At 37.1% G+C, this 17,691-nt stretch overlaps 1 protein-coding gene across 1 annotated transcript; it reads right to left on the bottom strand.

The window, feature by feature from the left end:
- Nucleotides 1-7,750: 7,750 nt before the first annotated feature.
- On the bottom strand, nucleotides 7,751-9,822 carry LOC129242747 (peptidoglycan-recognition protein SB1-like). The gene is made up of 3 exons (XM_054879558.1): nucleotides 9,727-9,822; nucleotides 8,153-8,491; nucleotides 7,751-8,077 (listed from the first exon to the last, which is right to left on the bottom strand). The coding sequence occupies exons 1-3, from the start codon at nucleotides 9,764-9,766 to the stop codon at nucleotides 7,896-7,898; spliced, it is 561 nt and encodes a 186-aa protein (XP_054735533.1). The 5' UTR covers nucleotides 9,767-9,822; the 3' UTR covers nucleotides 7,751-7,895.
- Nucleotides 9,823-17,691: the final 7,869 nt, after the last annotated feature.

Raw genomic sequence — 17,691 nt, 5'->3', positions numbered from 1 at the left:
ATGCTTTAAGGGGGAGGTAGGGTTTAGCGCTAAAAAAAAACACTTTTTTTGTGAATTTTTTACAGAAATATGGCTTAAGATACTTTAATAAAATCAGTTACATGTTATTGTACATCTTTTCAATAAGTTTTTAAAAAATATTAATAATAAAATATTGACAAATAAGCCCATGACAGAGTTTTTTTGGAGATATGTTTTTCGAGAGGTGCTCTGCGGTGCCAATCGGCATTCGTCGTAGAATCATCTGAAACTAAAAAAGTCGAATTTTTCAGTTAAAGTATGACGTAATGCTCCCCCCTACATTAATAAAAATTTTTTTTTTTTCATTTTTGTAGTTTTGGTGGCAAAAAAACGTAAAACGATCATTTTTGGCGAAAAATTTCGCCATATTTGTAAGTGAAAAACAACCTTAAAAAACAAAAAATAGAAAAAAAAACAGTGTAGGGGGGAGGTATTTTTGATTTAGAAAACGTGTGCCAAATTTGAAAAGAATCGGTTGAATAGTTTCGGAGTTGTGATTGGCACCGACTTTTAAGAAGTCGTTTCGGGAAAAACGCGTTTGAAAAAATGACTCTGAGAAATTATCGATGCTACGCATTCGAGGTAGAGTGCCTAGAAAGGCTATAACTTTGAGAGTTCTGCTCCGATCCACTTAAAATTTTGACACAACATTCTTGAAATGATTTACTATAAGATGAGTGAAGAAAAAAAATTTCGATTTTGTGACCCTACCCCCCCCTTAATGTTGTCTTCCAATGCGTTAATTGAAGCAGGCTTGTCTGAATAGACATGAGCTTTCACATAGTCCCACAAAAAATTATCTAAAGGCGTTATATCGCACGATCTGGGTGGCCAATTGACAGGTCCCGAACGTGAAATAAAATGTTCACCGAACTCGCCTCTCAACAAGTCCATTGTTACGCGTGCTGTGTGCCATGTGGCACCGTCTTGCTGAAACCACATGTCATGCAAGTCAAGCTCTTGCATTTTGGGCAAAAAAAAGTTGGATATCATTTCACGGTAGCGCATCTTTGAAGAAGTACGGTCCAATGATACCTCCAGCCCATAAACCGCACCAAACTGTGATCTTTTCTGGATACATTGGTAGCTCATGGAATTCTTCTGGCTGATCTTCACTCCAAAATCGACAATTCTTCTTATTTACGTACCCATTGATCCAAAAATGAGCTTCGTCGCTGACCGCAATTTTTCGATAAAAAAGTGGATCTTCGACCAACTTTCCAAAAGCACATTCACCAAAAATTCTGCGCTACGGTAGGTCGTTCGGCTTCAATTCTTGCACCAGCTGTATTTTGAAAGGCTTCCCACCTAAACCCTTTCGCAAAATTTCCCAAAAAAAAAAATGGATAATTGATGGTCATCATTAACACTGGCCCATACAGCTGCGATATTTTCTTCACGCACTCTTTTCGCACTCTACGTAAGCGTGTTGGTGGTTTGATGTCCAATAATGTAAATTTGGTTCTAAATTTAGTCACAATAGCTCGAATAGCCGATTCAGTGGGTCGATTAAACTGACCATAAAATGGAAGAAGCGCGCGATAAACTTTCTTAACAGAACACACATTTTTATAATAAAATTTAATGATTTGCAAGCGTTGTTCGTTTGTAAGACGATTCATGGTTAAATTATAGACCAAACTGAAGATGTTTGACAGTGAAACAAAACACGAAACGTGCGTCAGCTGTTTAAACCAACGGTTTAAAAAGATAATAGCTAAAAAGTCACCCGTTATAATCGATTAGTTTCAAAAGTTTCATACCAAATTTTATTGGCGCATTTTCATTTCAAAAACGCGCAATGGAGAGGTAAGCCTTTTTTGTTTTTCTTATTAAAAATACTTTAAGAGCACTTTTTATTTATGTAGGTTTATGAGAAAAAGATTGCCGACTGCCGCAAATACGGATGCAAAACGGATAAGGTAAAATGTTTAATATTTTATTGGAATTAAAAGTATTTTAAGGAATTTTTTAAATACATACATACATATATAGACTACCGAGTTCTGAAAATGATACCGAGGAGGGTTCTGACCATGAATGCTTAACAAGGCAAATAAAGTAAAACTTGTGATATTTTGTTTAATATCAAAATAAACTCTTTAATGCTTACAGGAAGTACGAGCAAAAACCGCGATCTAAATATGTACATGGCTTCAAGACAAAAGATTCAGCAAGTGGCTGATCGAGAATGGTAAAGGTTTGCAATGTAAGCCGACAGTTTCATTTGTAAATAAGCAACAAATGGAAGTGCGCAGAGCGGAATTGGCAATGCGTCAGACACTACAGAAACTCATGGAAAGTTTTCGTGAATACTTTTTTAAAACTCGCGGAGTTGGACAACTGCGCCGCGGATGGCATTGTGTTAGCCATTTCCAACATATTAAAAGAATTTAATTTGAGTTTTGTAAACATATAATATAATACAATTTAGTTCCAACAGCAAATTTTTTCTGGCAACACTGCCAGGGACTGGGTGGCAGAATACTGTCCACTCATTTTACACCTATTCACACTCTTGTCCGATCAATCGTTGTTCAGACGGCAACGAAGTATGTATAATATATACGATGGAGGCAGTGTTAATTTATTTTTATATCACCAATACAATTTCAGTTTTTCATAAATAACTGGTTGTCATGTTAATTAATTAATATTTTATTTATGTTTTTGGATCAAAATTTATAAATAATAAATAAGATAAGGTAGTCCACATTTTGAATTTACGTATGAGGCATATTTTACACTTTATACCCGATTCACCATTCAATGTAAAAATATATTAAGTTGTTAAAGTTTTAAGTTTTACAATTTCAATACGAAACTTTGTTATTGTAAATTTTAATATGAAATCAGGTGTAAGAGTATAAACTACGCTGGGTTGTGACATGAACCCATCATAAAATATATACGTATGTGTAAGTTTTCTCAGACACGTTCACGAAGGGTTAAAATAAATCTTCACATTTTGGAATGTAATGCATAGTGCTAAGCAGTTTGGAAGCTAATGTGGTTGCTGTCTTTACTAACAAAAAATTTTGGCGGCATCAGGAATAATATTGAATATTCTTTCGCCACTCTGTAAGCACTCCCATGGCTCCAAAACTAGCTATGAAAGTTAAAATGATTTGATTTAAATAAAGAATTGGAGGAATGCAAAAACTAATATATTTTTAACAAAGCCAAATTCAGTCTGCACTGAGATTTATAAATCTGCGCACATTTTAATAAAATCTAATTTGGCCTGCTTGTTAATTTTTGGAATCAAAAAAACTCATTGCCAATGCATCACACGAATGTTTAGGCTTTACAAATAAAAAGTGGGCGCGGCTTTTCATCCAAGCTTAGTAACATTTATGTATGTATCATCTAAATTATACGTTTGCAACTGCCGACTGCCGTTCGGAGTCGGCTTGAAACTGTAGGTCCCTCCATTTGTGGAACAACATCAAGACGCACACCACAAATAGGAAGGAGGAGCTCGGCCAAACACCCAAAAAGGGTGTTCGCGCCAATTATATATGTACATATATATATAAAGTCTGGGCGAGTTTCATTAGGCTATTATCAAAATAAACTCATTGGCCCAAAAATGGAGGTATGAGCGGTGCATATTTCTGACTTTCACTTTTAATGGGTTTGTTATTCGCACCAAATAATAGTAATTTTACAGAGTTTTCATGCGTTATTCCTTTAGGAATGTTACAGTTATAGGGCAAATACCAGTTATAGGCAAATAGTTAATATATGTCCCAAGTTTCATGGAAATACATACACATATTAATTACTGCTCGAGCTTTCGACTTCTCTCATAATTCTGAGCATTTTAGAATTCACAATGATGGTCATTAAAATAGGTACGCTGCCTTTATCTACCGGTTTCCTTGTGCCGCTTCGAAAAATTTAAAGCTATTATTCCCTTTTATTTACAAATGGCATCACTGCTTCGTTGTGAATTTAAAAGACCCGCTATATTGAGTTGCGTTAATGGTTACACAGATTCGGTTATTTTCATAAAGTGCGATTTTTCGTGACCACTAAAATAGGTACTTTGCGAATAGCTCTTGACTTTAATTAATTAATTCAAAAATATTAAACGAAACGTAAGTAGCGAATTAGACAGTTCATTTAATAACTAATAATTAATATTAATTTCTTCCAAAGATGAGTCGCCCGCAGTATTGCACAGTTGAGAAGCGGAGACCTTTTGTGAAACTTCGAAAACAAAAGAAATCGTATAAATTTATAGCTGAGTCACTAAGCTTAAAAAAAAACCGAACGATATGGTGGCAAAAAGAAAACGATTTGCAACTCTTGCCATGAGGGATGCTTCTAAGCCATCAAAGGCCATTGCGGTTGAAATCAGCAAAGTAATATCAGTGAGAACTGAACAGCGTCGATTGTACCACATGAACCTACCAGGCAGAGTAGCCTGTAAATTCCTATATTAAAACAAACAAATGAAATCGAGAGGAAAAGTTTTGCACAAGAACACAAGTAAACGTGCAGAGGGTACGAAAAAATTTTGTATAGTAGCATAACTTGGAACGATGTACCAAAAATCAATTTATTTGGAAATGATGCTGGGCGAAATGTCAGAGGTCCTAAAGATCAAGATTTCTCATTGCGATTCATAAAAAAACAGTCAAGCATGTTGGCGGCAACATAATGATTTGAGGATGCTTCTCTTGGTATAGAATAGGCCCTATTCACCTCATAACCACTAAAATGGACAAATTTATTTACAAGGACATACCTCAAGACGTGATGCTACCTTTAGTTGAGGAGAATATGCCGCTTCGGTGGTTTTTTATTCAAAATAATGACCCATAACACTCCTCAATGTTAGTACGCGAATGGTTTTAACAAAATAATGTTAAGGTAATGGATTGGCCAAGCCAGTCACCCGACCTCAATCCCATTGAAAACCTTCAAGGAGGATTTAAAAACCGAATCGAGAAAGAAATATTAAAAAATAAGAAGGATTTCTGGAACAAATTTAAGAACTATGGTATTCCACTCCTACAGAAACTGTCATAAGATTATCAATCCTATGCCAAAGCGAATACAAAAAGTCATTGACAATGATGGTATATTTAGTGGTCATTGATTAAATTTCGATCATTTAAGCCACATTTTTAATAAAATCACTAAGTTCTTTTTGTGAAGTATCTATTGCTATTTCGAACCTATTTTAATGAACACACGAATATTTCCTTTTTGTTCCTATTGCCACTAGTTTAAATTCTGAAAGAACCTTGAACTATTATTTACATTCGTTGTATTAACCTGTGAAAAAAAACACATACATCAGTTTCCGTATGAACGTAGGCGTACCTATTTTAATGTCCATACGTGTGAATTCTATCTCGAGTCCCTTAAGCTGTTACATGCCGTTAAGAGAACAAAATTATAATACACCATTTTTGGGTGTTAGGCCGAGCTGCTCCTCCTCTTTGTGGCGTGTGCCTTGATGTTGCTTCATAAATGGAGGCATCAACAGTTTCGAGCCGACTCCGAACAGCAGACAATCAAGTTCTATAGAATATGCTTTGCAAATTATCATTTAATGCGGTCAATGCCTTTTTTAATGGTATGTCTCCGCGGCACGTAATTTGCTCTCCCGTTCGTAATACACTTCCCTCTTTATTCTTCGAATTACGTAATTCGCCATACACAATTTTGAGAGCGAATTACCTCATTTGTAAGTAATTCAATTAATTATCTTGGGGAATTTCGAAAATGTATAGCGGACAAGCGGCCGCCGTAGCCGAATAGATTGGTGCGTGACTACCATAGAAAAAAATTTTCTAGGACCGGGTACTCCTCGGCAGGCAATGGCAAACCTCCGAGTGTATTGCTACGATGAAAAAGCTTCTCATAAAAAAAAATATTTTCCGTTCGGAGTTGGCTTAAAACTGTAGGTTTCTTTCATTTGTGAAATAACATCAAGACGCAGACTACAAAAAGGAGGAGGAACTCGGCCAGAAGTGTCACATAACAGAAATGTACGCCCCAATTATTTATTCATTTAAAAATTCAAAATTTCAAAGCTGAAATTAAAATATTTCAGTCGTGAATAATGACCAGAAAAATATTAAATCTTAGTAATGGAAGCAAAACAAGAATTGTTAGTCATTATTACAACGAGGAAGTTGCAGAACTCCTAAAGAATTGTGGAGGATACTAAATTGCCTTCTAAGGAACTGTTCCATCTCCATGAGGAGCAGTTGCAGCTTTTGAACCAACTCAATCTTTTAAAGCTGTGAAATCATCATTAACGTTTGAAAGTTTCACCTGGACTCTAAAACTCTACGTTTGCGGACCCATGCTTATTTAGATTTTTTTTTAATATTTCGCTTTCTGTGTTTTAACGCCATGTAGTACATATTTTTATAGGTATAAACTCGAAAAATCTGTTCTTATATGAATCGATTTGATTTCAAATTTAAACCCTAGTACACCTACATATCTACTCTATCTCTATATATCTGTATAACACCTTGATCTAAAAGTTGCCAGAACAATCGCTAGGTGACGCTCTAAGTCAACTGATTTGTGTTCAGTTTTTTTGTTGCCACATCTGTGATTAACATTCCTACTAAAATTTTATCGCCACTGCTTGACATTTGTAAAAGTTACATCGCCTTGAGTAAATCTATCTCTGCACGTGTTTTCGATTTTCACAGTTTTAAAAACGGATTCGAATTTGCAACTACGAGTTTGTATTAAATTTCGGTGCAAAATAGTGCGAAAACCCTAGAAAAGTTGTGAAACTGTTTCACGATTGATACTCTAAAGAAAACAGCCGTTTACGAGTGGCCTGAACGCTTCTGAATAGATTGAAGATGAAGAGCCTAGTGGCAGGCCGACGACATCGACAACTCACGAAAACATCAAGAAAGTGGAAAAAAAGTTGATTAATAACCGCAAATTAACCCTCAGAGAGCTGCTTATCGATTCGTCCAAGACATTGTAGTTAATGTTGCAAACAAAATTCATGCAAAAAAGAGACCCCGTGTATATCATCGAATGCATCATTATTGGGAACGAGATGTGGGCTAATGGGTACGACATGCAATCCAAATATAAGGCGAGTGAGTCGACAGCACCAAACAAACCAAGACCAAAAAACCCACGTGGTCTCAGTCGAAAAAGAAAACTCACGATCCTCACGGTTTTTATAGCTGATAACGGTATTGTACACTACGAATTTTTGCCAGGAGAGAGAGCTAATAAGGGCTATTATATGGGCGTTATGAGACGTTTCGCCAAAAAAGAAAGGATTTGTGGGAAAACAACTTGTAGATTTTGTACCATGAAAACGCACCGTCGCACAGTGCATCATTCTCAGGTGGATTTTCGACCAAGAACGAAACGAATACCATGCAACAGCCATTGAATTCATCTGATATGGCTCCCTGCGTTATTTTTATGTTTAATCAAGTCAAAAAACCACTACGGGGAATGCAATTTAAACGCCGAAAGGAAGTAATGTAAATGCGAAGAAGACTCTGATGGCTACACTGAAAAGAGAGTTTCAGAAATGTTTCGAGAGCTGGATCAAGCGCTGGCATAAGTGCGTTGTAATTGATGGAGAGGACTTTGAAGGCGGTAATATCTTTTTTAATGAATAAATTGATTAATTTTCAGAATTTATGTATTCCAGGAACTTTTTGGTATATCCATCTCACCCTTGATAGAAGGTTTAAGAAATGAAAACAATAAATTATTTATGCTTAACTAATTGACTATAAATATTTATTCGATTTATGTACAATATAAAATTCTTGTTTTAACTTTGTTCTGGCTTATTTTGTGTGAACCACAAAATAAGGTTTCGGAGAAAAAGTTGAGTAATCTAATGTTCATATTTAAATGCTCTTCCAATGGGGCCATGTTTTAATCTCATCATACAATTTCTGGCCTGGACAAGCTGTAGCTTTGGTTTGTCTATGACCCAGCAGCGTATAGTTATCCTTCAAATAACCCTGTTGCACTGCATGCGCCATCAGATCTTTGGCATTCTGCAACATTGTTTGTGAAGGCGTTGTATCTGAAAGTAAACAAAATTTTGAAATCTCATCGTTTCCCGTGTTCATATGTATGTAAATAAATCCGAGTGACTCACTATCGAAGTTGCCAATGAATACAATGCCAATACTGTTGCGGTTGTAATTAGGTGCATGCGATCCTTGGAGACCGAAACCGCGTCCCTCATAGATATTGTTATCGCCGGCAATTATGAAATTGTAACCAATATCACTGAACTTACGACGACCCTTGTGATCGCTTTGGATATTCTTGATTAGACGTTTGCAATCCGCCGGTGTATTGCAGCCGTTCGGATTATCCGAGTGATGGATGATGACATAATCAACCTTTCCACTTATGCGTGCTGGGGAGCGTGCGGCTACGGCGTTCCAAGAGCTGCGCGGTTGAATTGTGATGGCAAAGCAGGCGGGAAAAGCTATGGAGTAAAAATATAAATAAATTTATGTATGTGCAGTGTACCTCTATTTTTTATATTATAAATGTGGATGCATATAGGTATTAGGTGAAGTAAGAAGTTCTCAACGATTTTTCGCTTTATTTCGACACGATCAAAAAATAAACTAAGTTGGGATTATCCGATTTAGGGAAAAATGCGCCGTTTTTGTTTTTCCAATAACTTTTTTTTCGTTTGAAGGTGTTTTCACAATTCAACGATTGGAGACGTTCCAAATGGGTGCAAAAGATTCTTATGTGCCCTCAATCAATGGTTTAATTCTCAACTCTTGGATAATGAACCAAGTGATTGCATGCCCGTCTGATTCGACTATTTCCATGCCTTAATCGTTATTTTCAACAATTGGCTTAACAGAGCTTGCCTGCTTTTCGACGGCGATACATATTATCAGAACGGAATTATTGGTTACGCCGCCTTGTTGTTGCATTCGACACTTGCTTCATACTTTTGCATCTGACCAAAAAAGTAACACTCGAATTCTATTACATGTGATATTTACTTACAGCTGCCTAACCTTGTTTCCAGCTGTGGGTCGCTTCGTTTTATTCAAGGCGAATCCAGTAACACAACCCCCGAATTTGTGTTTTTTTTTCAAAATTTCAAGTAAAAATGTAAGAAAACAAGCGAAACAATTACAATAAAACAGATCATTTTGACATTGAAATCACCAACTCGCAAGAAAAAAAAACAAATCCGCTATTCCACTGCTATCAACCAGTTTGACGTTTAGCCTGTAATTTCCCAAGTAAATTCCAGCGCTATTTTCGCAATAATATTTTTTTTACTTTACTACACTATTAATCAGGTCCCAAATAGGTGTTCAGATTCCAAACTCTGTTTTGTTGCTTTCCTCTTAATTCGCAAATTTCTTAGTGTTTTTTAACGGGCCGTACGGAAAAAGGGTGTAGTAATTGTACTAAGCCCATGAACAGCCGGTCTGCTGCGACTTCTCATCTTGATCGTAGTGGTACTAAAGAATATGTATAATTTTGCTTCTTCTGGCCTTATTTTCAGATTTTATTTGAAATACACAATTGGTTTCTCGTAGCACAGAACTGCGAAGCAATTTTTTTCAAGCGTAATGCCACATTTTAATCACTTTTTACTGCACCAAATATATTAAAATTTATTTTATAAAATAGTAATTTATTTAAAACAAATACTTTTAAATTTTTATAACACTTTTTTCTCATTACCAATTGCTAAAATAGCGCAGTACAGCAGCTGCCGAGTCATTTTAATACTTTAATCGACAAATAGTTTAAAAAAATTATTTCCCAACTCTGAATTCTATTGAGTCAACTGATTGAATGATCTCACACTGGCCACTTTCGCTACTTAAATACACAAATCAACTCAAGCTTTGTTGATGCTTCGGCGTTACTGATAAGCATTGTGTTATCAGGCTTACCCATATACATACATATGTATATTAATTAACGAAGAAAAATATTGAGGGGGAATTACCACAACTGTATTGCTGTGGTTTTTTCGTCTCTAATAATGCAAAAACTGCAGCTATAAAAAATTTATTTGTTTAGACCTTACATTTATATGTATTTTGGAGTTTCTTTGCCATCCTCTTAATTTACACGAATATTCGCAGAGGGGAACTACATCCACTACTTTCGTTGATTGATGCATTATTGTATAGCCGCAGTTGATCTGATGGCGAATTTGAATGTAAACATCAAAAGAATATTTTGCCAGCGTTTGCTTAAAACAGGTATTTTAGTCATTCATGCTTTAATAGGTATACGGATAGGTGTACGGATTGGGAATTACTACAAAAGCACATGATTCACTACACTTTGCGTATCATACGAAACCCTGAAAAATTAGCTGAGGAAAGTTTGGAAAAAATAGATACTAGTCAAAGTCACCTTCAGTAGCACGAGAAAGCGGTTGTCCATAAGACTTTCAGTAATACCACCACTTCCGTCAGAATTGGGAAGTACCTGCCCAAGCCGTTTGTTGCCAAGTGTCGTTTCAGGTAAATCCGCTCTCCATAGTTGGTAGAACTCTAGCTAGAGCGTGAAGAGTTGTGGATCGCTACCAGAGATAAAAAAAAAACAAAAATTTACATATTTTATCACTTTGTATAATTGAACTGAAATTGGAGAATTACTTTACATTACATTATGACTCGCAGCATCTTTGAAGAAGTACGGTCCAATGATACCTCCAGCCCATAAACTGCACCAAACTATGACCTTTTCTGGATACATTGGTAGCTCTTGCAATTCTTCTGGCGATCTTCACTCCAAAATCGACGATTCTGCTTATTTACGTACCCATTGATCCAAAAATGAGCTTCGTCGCTGAACACATTTTTTCGATAAAAAAGTGGATCTTCGGCCAACTTTCCGAGAGCTCATTCACCAAAAAGTCTGCGCTGCGGTAGGTCGTTCGGCTTCAATTCTTGCACCAGCTGTATTTTGAAAGGCTTCACATCTAAATCCTTTCGCAAAATTTTCCACGTTGTTGAGTAACAGAGGCCCAATTGCTGCGAACGGCGACGAATCGATAATTGATGGTCATCATTAACCCTGGCCGATACAGCTGCGATATTTTCTTCACGCACTCTTTGGTACGTAGAGTGCGTAAGCGTGTTGGTGGTTTGATGTCCAATAATGTAAATTTGGTTCTAAATTTAGTCACAATAGCTCGAATAGCCGCTTCAGTGGGTCGATTAAACTGACCATAAAATGGAAGAAGCGCGCGATAAACTTTCTTAACAGAACACACATTTTTATAATAAAATTCAATGATTTGCAAGCGTTGTTCGTTTGTAAGACGATTCATGGTTAAATTATAGACCAAACTGAAGATGTTTGACAGTGAAACAAAACACGAAACGTGCGTCAGCTGTTTAAACCAACGGTTTAAAAAGATAATAGCTAAAAAATCACCCGTTATTTTAACCTGAAATATAACAGAGAATATCTTTTGTCAAAAATTGCTTCTTTTGACTAAGTAGGCAAATGAGTAGTAAAGTCCTATCTCGACGAACAAACGCAGAAGTTTGGGCGATGACAATATCCGAGGAGGCGTGGCTCTTGGAGTGTTCGAGCGAAAGATTCTGCGGAAGATTTTTAGACAATTGCACGTTGGTGACGGCGAGTGTCGTGGCCTTATGCCAACATAGACATAGCGCTGTAAATAAAGATCCAGCTGCTTCGTTAGCTGGGCTGTGTTGTCCGAATGAATACAAAAGCTCCGGATCTGAAAGTAGTCAATGCGAGGAACAAGGAAGACCACCTCTGCGAAGAAAAGATGAGGTTCAGTATGACTTGTCTTCACTTGGTGTGTCCAACTGGGGCCGGTTAGCACGAGAAAGAAACGACTGGCGCACTTCTTTAAACTCGGCCAAAATCGCGTAAGCGGCTATCGCGCCAATAAAGAAGAAGAATTAACACATAATATTACTAATATGTATGTACGCAAAAAATTATAATTTTCACTTTGGGTATACGAAGGTCAAAAAAATATTAAAAATATTCAGAACTGTATTAGTAAATAAATATTTTTGACAAAGATACCATAGCTGGCATAAATTATTGTAATAAAAACAATACTTAAGTCGATGGTTTTTACGTTAATGTGTACATATAGTTATAAGTCAATTATACCCTTTATTGGGGGTTTGGTCGAGCTCTTCCTCCTATTTCGAGCGAACGTCTAGATGTTGTTCCACAAATCGGTATTTTCTACAAACGTACCAAATCATAGAATTAAGCTGAGATTATTGTCAAATTTAAAAATTTAGTATAACGACGAAGAAAAGCTGAAATTTTCAAAATGTAGTTTATCCCCTCATCATCATTCACATATGTATGTCTATTAGTTGGCATTCCATCTCAGACAAAAGAGCAAAATGCGAATCTAGGTAGGTGAAGTAGATGAATTGGTTGAAGTGCCGGTCTGGCACTCCTCAAGTAGCACTAAAGCGCCGTTTTGATACCATTATGAGACCTCCAACAGCCAGCCAGAGCTGTTGATATAATGGGGGAGATTGATTGGATATAGGCTGGCGCATTGCCACAGGCTGTGGAAGAAAGGAGCTCCCAGTGACCTTAGTCGTCTAGCTGCCAAACCCGGACATTTACAGAGAAAATGATCTACAGTGTCCTTCTCTGAAAGGTCCCCACAGCTTCTGCAATGGGGGTTAAATGGTAACCCTAGCTTTTTCGAGTGTGTGCCGATCGTCCAGTGACCGGTAAACACAGTCCAAAGAGCTTTCAGAGTCCTTCGTATATCGTATTGGAGCCAATAGCACATGAAGAAATGGAGCTCCATCTTTTCTGCGCTTTCCTGAGAAATAATTTGTGCAGTTCCCCTTTAACAACTGTCAGGGGGATGCCAATGACTGGGTAGGAGGTCTCTGAGGCCAATCTAGTCCCTTTCCTGGCAAGCTCATCAGTAAATTCATTTCTCTATCAGAGAAATGTTACCTGCACACCCAAGAAATTTGATCTCCTCCTTACAGGAGTTTACTAATTTCGTTCTGCACCATGGCGCCGTCAGAGCCTTAGTCGCGGTTTGACTATCGGAGAAAATGTTCCCACGAATCTATTCGCTGCACTTAAAAAAAAAATCGTTACCTCTAATAAAGGCACTGATGAAGTAAAATGTATTAGAAACTGCCCTGAGTACGATGAATATATTATTCCAGTTGCACCAGAAGAAGTTGAATAAGCAAAAATTTCTTGTCCTCTTGATTTGATTTAATTACGGTTGAAGTCCTTCGTAATCTGCCAAAAAATTGCATTGTCTATTTGACCACTTAATTTAACAAGTGCAACAAGTAAAATTCGCCAAACTTACCATGATATATAAGCCTGGTAAAGTACCCAAGGAAGTGCCCTCTTATTATCTTTGTTATTTGTAATGTCCGATTCCCATTCATAAATTTGGTTACAGAAAACTTCATTCAGTGCTTGATCAAATACACAGAGTCTTAGGCACCATAGAAAGCGCTATGGAAAGGAAAAACGTGTGTTCAGCCATTTTTCTTGATGTATCGTAAGCTTTCGCCAAAGTAAATGTATGCAAACTACGAGTATAGACGTAAGCGTTCCACAGGGCAGCATTTTTGGGTCTTCTGTTATACCTATACTATACTATGATCAGAAAGTACCGGGAAGGTTTAAATAACACAAAACAGAGTTAAATTTCAGGAAAATTTATTTTATCTCCTTCAAAATATGACCCGTCTGGAGCAACATACTTGTGCCAACGTTTAACCCAGTCCTTCATGCACCCCTGGTAGGTCGAAGAAGGGATGACCTTCAGTTCCTTCGTCGCATTCTCTTTGATCTCCTCTATCGACTGAAGTCTCCTTCCTTGAAGTGGTAACTTCAACTTGGTGAAACAAAAAGAAGTCGCACGAGGCCATGCCAGGTGAATACGGTGCTTGCACAATGGGAGTTACTTGGTGTTTAGTCAAATAATCCAGCACAATTTGAGCTCAGTGCGATGGCGTTATCATCATGCAACATCCAAGAATTGTTTCCCAAATTTCCGGCCGTTTGCGACGTACAGCATCTCTCAAACGCTTCAAAACGGATAAATAATATTCTTTATTGACTGCCTCTGGCCCGATAGAAGGTACGCATGGTGCACTACGCCTTGGCAATCGAAGAAACCAGTTAACATCACCTCCCCGGTACTTTTTGATCATAAACTCACGACTTACCATTGGCAAATCAGCAAGTAACTGCAACATTTGCGAATGACACTTCAATACTTGCAGTCAGTAACAGTATCAAAAACGTATGAATGCACGCTACTTACAAGCCAGTCTCTATCAAGAAAAAACGAGAAGAGCCTGACTTGAAATTAAATAAGCTATATTACATCATTAGTAGGCGCTCAAGCTTATTAATCCGCCACAAATTGTTTATTTTCAAGCAAATACTATCGGTTTGGGTTTCGTATACAATTCTGGGGATACGCTAGTCAAATCCAGCGAAGCATGGTGAATGTACCATACGATATAAGTATTATAATAGAGGAATTTGCATACAAATGTGACTGAAGCAGCGATGCATTTGGCCATATCTCACAAACAGCGACTAAAACTCCATGCTAGCAATGCAGCATCCAGATTACTTCGGCTGAATTCTTCTCACAAACGTTTAAAACTCACAATGGTAGCAGACCTTATTAGAGAGCGACGAGCTTATATTGTAAAATGATTTGTATATTTGTACAGGGTGCGCCATCTTTTATGTCGGTATGTACACGCTGAATAACTTTGTCATTTAACAACCGATCGACTTCAACATACATGTTTTCGATATGTCAATTCAGTACGCGTTTTTTATGATTTATGTTAATGAGTAATTTTTTTAATTGCTTCGTGAAAATGACCGACTTGAGCTGTGATCCAATTTTTAGTAAAATCTGGCGGCTTGGCAGAGATTGGATGGTTCGGAAATCACTGAACACGAGACCTTTATATTTGAGTAAGACCCCGAGACTCGTAAATAAAGTCAGTTGTGGGAGTAAAATGGTAGGGTGCGGCCAACGGAAGAGAATACTTGATAGTGTGTGTCCAATTCACGACTGACGCAATGTTAATCTTTTTTTCCAATATTCGCGGCATCATGCATCGTCGCCGCTGGCATTTTGGGGGTGCTACGGGCTCAAATTTTCTGTGTGTGGCTCGAACTCGCCCATAACTCCTACATCTTCCACGCGAAAACACGCCGGCTCACTCTTCCTCCACTGTTCGCCCGAATTTTTGGCGATAAAAACCATTTCAACACTGTTACAGCCCCTACGTCTGGCCAAGAAGACTATAACCGCAGTATAAGCTCTTCGTTTGCTAAGGATGGAAGTTCGACTTCGTTAATGGTATTCAAGGGCCAAGAATCTATTAAGATGGTTATAGACTATACGTGAGTGTGGTTTCAATAAATATTTGTTCGTAGCCTAATTGCATGCATTGGAGGGAACTTAAATCATGCACCTTGTGCGCCCTTCACATCCACTTTAATTAGTAAGCCAGTAGAAATTTCAGTTAAATACAATAGTTTATTTTAATTTTATTTCTGTTTAATGCTTTTTTTATATTGATTTTGTTTCTCTTTTTTATTGTGTAATATTTAATGCTTTGTTCTTATTTTCACAAATACTCTTACAATATTTATTGATAATTTTTGCAAAGTACCTCCATTACTAGAAAAGAGATTAATATGTCCATTAACACAATTGCCAATAGTTTCCAAGATTTTGTCTTCTGAAGATTTGGAAACTATCTCTACTAAGATAGTTTAATATATATTTATACAGTCGTTTATACATTTGTTTACGCCTTTAGAGTACTTCTACAAAAATCTTCCACTAAAACACCGACCTAAAGCTTTTGTGCCCTTTTAAGGTGTACAACATGTTCGCCATTCAATCAAATATCAAATTATTTACACATACATACATATAAGTGCGAATGCATACGATTAAATGCGCATCTATGTAGAATTGTATTTGCAAGAGTTCAGCGGGAAAGAATTGAACTATGGTATACCTACATATAATTACAAAAATGTCTGGTGCAGGATTGGAATTGAGATGCAGGATTTCACCAATTGAGAACCCAGTTCGCTCAGTATTAGAAAAAATGTTGGAAAAAACATTTAAAAGAAATATTCTTCATGGCACTTCAGAATAACAAATGGATGTTTTTGTAATTGGATGTTTGTCGTTAGCTACCGATTGGTGACCGCCGTTACAAAAAACCTTTTGTATTCTTAATGTATTAATGTATTAATTACCAATAAGTTACAAAATTAATCTACCCATTCACATATGGCAGATTACCTGCAAAATTGACTATCAGCTGTTAATACTGTTGTGAAAGGTTTTTCATCATAAAAATTATTTTGGTGGAATATTTCGGTGTTTTTGGTTTGATATGAAGAAAAGACAAGGAGAAGGATTAGCTATTTTAATTGCGCAATTTGCTGCTAATAATAAACAGTGTGAGGAAAACCGTAAAAGACGTTTACTGAGGTTTCGAAAAGTACGCGTTCAAAATTCCATATTACATTTTATAATAAGCAATAAAGGCCAAGGCGTCTATGGGCACACGCTTTTTTCTGTTATATGAATGCATGGTTAATAATACCTAACAAACATTTTATTAAAATTATGTCTACAAACCTGTTTTCTTTGCCGGCATCCACTTTATTTAGTTTTTACTTTGACGTTTTTCTTTACACTCGTAAAAATAATTGTCTATGACACAGAAAACACAGGGTTATATGTCAAAAAGTATGGATATCTAGGATTATTTTTTAATCTGAGATTTTGGGAGAGAAATTTTGTATGGGAAATCTCGCTTCTTAATTACGGACTGGGAGTTAAGCACAAAAAAGTACATCATCTACTTATACATATGTGAACTTACATATATCTACTACAACTGAAAGAAGTGGCAGCATGCTCGAGAACAAGATTTAAAGAGTCTTAAGCGTTCGATAATCGATCGATAACTTATAATTTACAAATAGCGGTTAGGCCTGCGGTCTAAATACTAGCAAAACTTAATTTCGATAAGAACTTTCGGTTACATTTCCCATACAAAAGCGAATGGAGGGCACCTCGAGTTGCCGATAGGTTAGGTTAAATGGCTGCCCTTGCTTGGGGCCCACTTGAACAAATATTCAAAAAATTCGTCTGTTGTGATACCATAGAAAGCAGAAGAGAGGTAAGAAGGGACCTTGTGCTTAGGAAATGAGGACCATGCACTTACGACGACGCCGACGGTGGCTAATTTACGTTCGTTATTAGCCGCATAAAGCTATTGATGAACTTCATCAGATGTATAATATTTAAACCCGTTATATCCATCGGTGCAGCGAAAAAGTGAGTGAGCCCAGATGTCTAAATTTTTGCCAGACAAGCGCAGGATAGCTGAGAAGAAGGTGCTGAGATGATTCCATCTCGTCCTCCAGGCAGCTTATGCAGAATGGACTTGAGGCAATTCCAAGTCTCACCGCAAACGCACCTAACGCACAATGTTCGGTAAGACTAGTACCCGTGGTCAGAAGGATCTCCTGACTTTGCATGTTTGCGCACTAGCCCAGCGCTCGCTGAGTTGACGCGAGGTCCATCTTTCCAGGAACAGAGCACAGGTTCTCAAGGAAACCCCAATC

This window comes from Anastrepha obliqua, chromosome 3, assembly GCF_027943255.1.
Source record: "Anastrepha obliqua isolate idAnaObli1 chromosome 3, idAnaObli1_1.0, whole genome shotgun sequence".
In the NCBI taxonomy this organism is placed as follows: domain Eukaryota; kingdom Metazoa; phylum Arthropoda; class Insecta; order Diptera; family Tephritidae; genus Anastrepha; species Anastrepha obliqua.
This window is presented reverse-complemented; position numbering and strand designations above follow the sequence as displayed.